The 6,000-nt window shown below is 50.4% G+C and overlaps 1 protein-coding gene across 4 annotated transcripts in view; it reads right to left on the reverse strand.

Annotated features, from left to right (window-relative positions):
* PLA2R1 (phospholipase A2 receptor 1) overlaps window positions 1-2,899 on the reverse strand; it is a 126,058-nt gene extending 123,159 nt beyond the window's left edge. For 2 of the 4 annotated variants that reach the window (XM_067026160.1, XM_067026157.1), the window contains exon 1: window positions 2,562-2,899. In XM_067026160.1, the coding sequence (XP_066882261.1) occupies window positions 2,562-2,673 (112 nt within the window). In that variant the 5' untranslated portion in view covers window positions 2,674-2,899. The remainder of the gene's footprint in view (window positions 1-2,561) is intronic. The other 2 variants (XM_067026159.1, XM_067026158.1) reach the window with 1 other exon arrangement.
* Between the last annotated feature and the right edge of the window lie 3,101 nt (window positions 2,900-6,000).

Consider the following 6,000-nt stretch of genomic DNA (forward strand, 5'->3'; position numbering starts at 1 on the left):
CTGGGGTACTTGAATGAAATTATCAAGTTTTAGCACTTGCTAGAATGAAGGGCTCAGATTTCAGAACCACAATGAGGTCCCTTGCTATAGAAACTAGAGGTAGGAGAGAGGCTGCAGACATGCCAAGTACAGTGCGGTGCACAGGGAAGTAATTGTTACAGGGCTGTCAACACGTCAAAATGATCTGGACTAGCCAGAGGAAGAGGGCACCGTGGTGATACTGAAACAAAAGGACAATACTTGGGTAAGTACTATTATTAGTTCCATTTTTACACATGAGGAAACTGAGGCACAGAGAGCTTAAGAAACTTGCCCAAGGTCACACAGCTGGTAAATGGTAGAGGCAGGATTTGAACCCAGACAATCTGGTTCCAGGGCCCGTGAACTTAACTACTATATGACATTGCATCTACTGATTTTTTTTAATACAAATTTATTGGTAAATGACTGAAAAGTCAGCACAATACTATCCATCATCTGCCTCTCAAGGCTGGGATGCTTATAATAAATAAGAGATCCATCAGTAGCACATATCAAAGAAATTTTCAGATGAAAAACACTATATGTATAATCTGCCTTGTATTACTACCTATCCCTTATTAGTGGATGTGAAACTGACACAGGTGCATATTTTCTCCTGGTTGCTCTGGGGATGCCAGTCATGGCTAAGAGTAAGTCAATGTAGTCCAGTGAACACAGTGGCCAACGTAGACACCCAAACACAGCTAAAAAACACTGCTGTATTTCAGCTTCTACACCTGAAAAATGGATGGCTGGAGTAGACTATGTCTCAGGTCCCTTCTAACGCTAAGATTTTGTTTTTCCACCTTTGGACAAACAGGAAGAACCTGATTTTAAACCCATCTAGATTATACTTGAAATTCCACTGATGTGAGTGCTTGAAGTCAAGGAGGGGAGCCTGTGTGAGGATTGGAGCAGTCAATGTCACACAGTCTCTGTGCTCTTCAGAAATTAGGGGCAGCATTTTCACATCTGAAGAATCTCTATGCCAACTATGTCAAATGCCTTCAGATTTGCAAACTGTCACCTGGAGTGGACAGGAGGTAGTGGATGATTCTAACTTCATAGTGTCCTTGACTATTAAAAAGAAGGCACTGATTAGAAACTATCTCAGCCGGGATTTGGATCTGCTACATATAGAAGGGATTAGCCCATCAGTGCTAATCCTGGCTCAGAGGATCACCAGTGCATTCTCTCTGTGCGGCTAGATTCCAGCCTCTGTCCTCCCGGCTGCTGCCCTGTTCTGGATAGACATTTAGTGCTCAGGCAAGACCCACATTTTTAAATGTAAAGAAATAAGCGTGGCACAGCGACTGTTAGTGGAGATGGATCACCCCACGGGGTCACAGGCGCATCGGTAGGAGTATTTTTATTGAACTGACGAAGGAGGGAAGAGGCCTCTGACCTTCGGCCACTTTAGAATAAGAATTGCTCAACCAGTCCCTGGTAAAGCCTCCTAGGAATGCTGGAGAATACAGTCCAGAGAAGATTACCTCCAAAATGTATACATAATATGTTGAGAGGGGAAAAAAATAAACACGGACATTGGTGACATGCTTTACTTCTTCTGTCCAAGCTTATCCCCAAAGGCTGAGAGTATGGAGGCTGCCTGGAGGCTTCTCCTGGCTTATTTAGCGTCTCCTTACCTCTTTCCTCCCTTCACACGTGGGCTTGCACTTTTGCACGCTGGCTCCTTTGCCTCAGAGGCAGCCCATACAGTTATTTACGAAAGCGGGGATCTCTCTTTCTGTCTCTGTCCATAGCCCTTTATGAATCTTACGTACAGTAGGTGCTCAATAAATGTTTGATCAGTTGATCCCGTGTACACGTGTATATGGCAGTGGTAACTCCGCAGGAACTCTCCACTCACTGGCCTGCCGTGTGCCTTGCAAAGGATCACATTTTACCCTCAGTGGTCCTATGTCTGTCACAGGCCCCATTTTTCAAAGGGGAGAAACTGAAGAGCAAAGAGGGTAACTTGCTCCAGCTCACAAGTTCATTGGGGCCACAGGGGCTCCTCTTCCCCATCTGGTCTGAGAGGTGTTAACAGAGAAGATTGTTTTCTTTCCCGAAGGGGAAGAGCGGAGAAGCCAGGCTTGGGGCCACTCCGCAGGTGGCAGCGTACACCCAGAGCGCTTGCTTTGGGAGGGGACAAAATGGGACATCTTTTTGCCATCATTTATCCCGGAGATGGTCCTCCCAAATACACCGCTCTAGGCAAGTTTACATTCGAAACATCTCCTACCCTCCTACGCGCAGCTTGTCCCCGGCCGCAGCCCAGTCAAACCGCCTGCGAGCCGAGGCCCCGCCCCACGCCGCGCCCCCGACTGAAGCCTGGAGGAAGCGGGGCGGGGGAGGGGCTGCAGGGCCTGTCCCGGTGCAGGACTAGCCCATCCGCAGGGCTTTCTCCGGACGGCAGAGACGCGGGCCACCGTATAATCCCGGCCGCCCTCGCCCGCCCCAGCTTCGCCCCTTCCTCCTCTTGCCCAGCCCCGCCCCCGACGTGCCCATCTGGTCCCTCTGGGCCGGGGGACACTCACCCTGCCACTCGAGAAGCCGCTCGGGGGTGAGTGCCACCGCCGCGCCCTCGGCGGAGCCCGCCGGCACCGCCAGCAGCAGCGGCAGCAGCGGTGGCAGCAGCGACAGCAGCATCGCTAACCACTGGGCTCGCCGGACACTGCGCCCGGACCTGCGGTGGGGGAGGCGGGACCGCAGCCTCCTCCGCGCTCCACCCCTCCCCCGGGCCTCGCCACCCCTGCGTCCGGGAGATCCACTCCGTCACCGTCACCCCTGTCGCCACAGTGTGAGGACACTCGGGGTTATGGGCTGGAAGGCGGAAAAGTCTAGGAGGTTTTCCCCGCCCTACCCACTCCGGCTTGGAGCAGGAGGAAGAAGAGGGGGTGGACCATCTGCCCATCCCAGAAATTCCTGCCTTTGGGGTGGGGAGAGAGGAGGGGTGAGGCTGCCCCGTGCACGCTCCTCCTGCTTCCAGCCTTCTCTCTCCTTCTTGCGGAGGCCAAATAGGAGTTGGGGGTGAGCGAGTTGAGAATCTCTGGGACAGGAAGTCTGACATCTGGGTTTGCAAGCCACCCGGATTATGGTAAACACTGCGGGTTTGGCAACAGGCAGCTTAGAGTAAACCGAGCTGCTCCGTGAACCCAGGCGCGCTGGGAGCGCTCTGGACCTCCTCTCCCCTGGAATGTGGAGCCCAGAGATCCCTGGGGGTGCGCCGGGGTCTCCACCCTCTTCACTCCAGAGTACGCTGAAGGTTCTTACATTGTTGAGCTCCTCTCCCATTTAAAAACTACCTCCCCCTCCCATCTCCTTGGATCCTCCTAACCCAGCAAAATAGCTGGCTTATCCCGTGTTACAGCTGTTACCGCGTTGTCCAAAACCGGTCCAGAAAGGCAAAGTGATTTGCTCTAAGAAGAGGTTACTCCTTAACTTGGCAAAAGTTCCTCCCTAAACTAGGAAAACCCTGACTAGAATGTAGTCTTTCTAAGGGTAATCTTTCAAATAACTAGCAGAACACTAGAAACATTCAATATTTATGAGAACAGGCTAATGTAAGATCTTTCCTAAATAGTCATTAAACAAAACATTGCTCATGACGCTAGTCATTAAAACATAAGAGGAGGGAAGAAAGCAAAAGGGAGCTTTAAAAAAATAAAAGGAAGGTGATGGGGTCTTGGAGAACCTTGCCTTTCTTATCTGCCTGTTGGCCAAGACCAAACCAATATTTTTGAGTAACACTGTCAGCTTTAGACTGAATAGTGTCCCACCAGCTCCCCAATCATATGTGGAAGTCCTAACCCCCCAAATGTAGTTTTATTTGGATATAGGAATTTTAGGAGTTAATCAAATTTAAATGAGGTCTTAAATGTGGGGTCCTAGATAAGGTCAGCTTTATAAGAAGAGGAAGAGAGAGATCTCTGCATCCAGGCACTAAGGAAAGGCCATGTGAGGACACAGCAAGAATGTAGCCATCTGCAAGGCAGGTAGAGAGACCTCATCAAAAACCCAAACCTTCAGGAACTTGATCTTGGACTTTCCAGCCTCCAAAACTGTGAGAAATACATTTCTGTTGTTTAAACCACCCTGTCTCTGAGATTTTGTTGAGTCAGCCCAAACAGACTAATAAAACTGTCTTAGCCTGGTTCTCCAGAAAGCAGAGCCTGGGTTGAGATCTCTGGCAGAGAGTGGGATTGAAGATCAGAGTGAAATAAGGAAGCAAGGACAGCTACTGCCTTGGCCACTGTCATAGCAACATGTGCTCAGTCCTGCAGGAACCTCGGAAGGTCTCAGAACTGTCTGTCCTGGGGAGAAGGGGAAAGGGGGAAACATTTATCCTTAGGCTGACTGTCTCTGCTGGTGAAGGTGGTCCTAGTGTTATTAACTCCTCTGCATACTTCCATAGCAGTGGTAAGCTCCAAGCTTGGTCCCATGCCTTGGCAACCAGAAAGCCCTGTGGCAGGCAGCAACAGGTGCATGGCATGGCCAGAGGTGAGGTGCTGTCACGTTGCCCCAGAGGGAAACTGTGCAGGGCTGGCTGCTGCAGAGGTGGCTGGAGTAAGAGGTGTGGCTGAGAGAATGTGAAAAGTTCCAAAGTGTGCCCTGAGTCAGTAGCATATTATTACATATAGAAGTCAGCATCCCTGCCTGAAACATGCAGAAAAGGGATGTTTTCAGCATACGAGACTATATAGACCTCAGTCAAGATGTACTTATAAATCTCTCCTGTGACTCAGCACTACATCATGTGTTATGAGAATTACCCCAAAGTATAGATGGTTCAGCCCTGTCTGAGTGGGCTGGCATCTACTGAGGCAGCCGAGCGCGATCCAAGTGGCATAATTAAGTAGGAAAGTGCAGCCTTGATATTAATCTTTGGTGAGGTGCAGTGCAGTGAACATAAAAGTGGGAGAGGCCAGGAGGGGCTAGAGTGATTGCACAGGGCTAGATGTGTTCAGATGGGGTGAAGGGTATTTAGGAGGAAGAGGCTGTTCTAGGATGGGAAGAAGCCGTGAGACAAAATACAAAGTCTGGAGTGAGAAACACTTGCACGGGAGAGAGTGAGTAGGCGGGCCTGGGGGAAGCAAAGGGTGGCTACTGGGCAGCCAGGCAAAGGAGGTCGGTCACTGGGACACTGGACTACCTCCCACTGGCTGTGGGATCCTGGTGAGACATCCACCTGCTACGGGCTTCAGTTGTATCCTCTCTCTAGTGGGGGGTAAAAAGCCTTCCCTGACCCAGAGCAGATAATATTCCAAAGTAGCAGAGCTATGAATATGAGCAGGATAAAGAGGAGAAACCAGCCATATTTCGTCTTCAAAGCAATTAGCGTAATGAATAATGGTGATGACAGCTTCCTGGCCTACTGACACCAAATTTCCTATTCAATGATTAGAAGATTCCAGAAGGGCTCATTTTCATCTCTTTGAGGTGGAAATCTGTGGCAAAAACTTTTACGCCTTCAAGAAAATGATCCTTCGGGCTTCCCTGGTGGCGCAGTGGTTGAGAGTCCACCTGCCGATGCAGGGGACGCGGGTTCGTGCCCCGGTCTGGGAGGATCCCACTTGCCGCGGAGCGGCTGGGCCCGTGAGCCATGGCCGCTGAGCCTGCGCGTTCGGAGCCTGTGCTCCGCAATGGGAGAGGCCACAGCAGTGAGAGGTGCGCATAACGCAAAAAAAAAAAAAAAAAAGATCCTTCCGCATACCCAGGTCTCCCATCTGTTTCAGATTCGGGAGGTAGGTAGAGTAGTGTGATGGGAAAAGTCCGTGTAAGATGCAGATGGTACTATTTGCTGGTGTATTAAATGAGATAAGATTGTGCTGTGCTTGGGACAGAGTCTAGCATATTTTCAATGTCCTTTCATGGGAGCTGTGAGGGTGCGGGGAGGAAGCGGGGCAGCAAAGAGCAAAGGGGAGCTCAGGAGCGAGCTCTGCAGAGCTCTGTCCTGCTGAAATGATGTCTCCTGCC

The sequence above is a fragment of the Kogia breviceps genome, chromosome 2 (genome assembly GCF_026419965.1).
Source record: "Kogia breviceps isolate mKogBre1 chromosome 2, mKogBre1 haplotype 1, whole genome shotgun sequence".
Lineage (NCBI taxonomy): Eukaryota > Metazoa > Chordata > Mammalia > Artiodactyla > Physeteridae > Kogia > Kogia breviceps.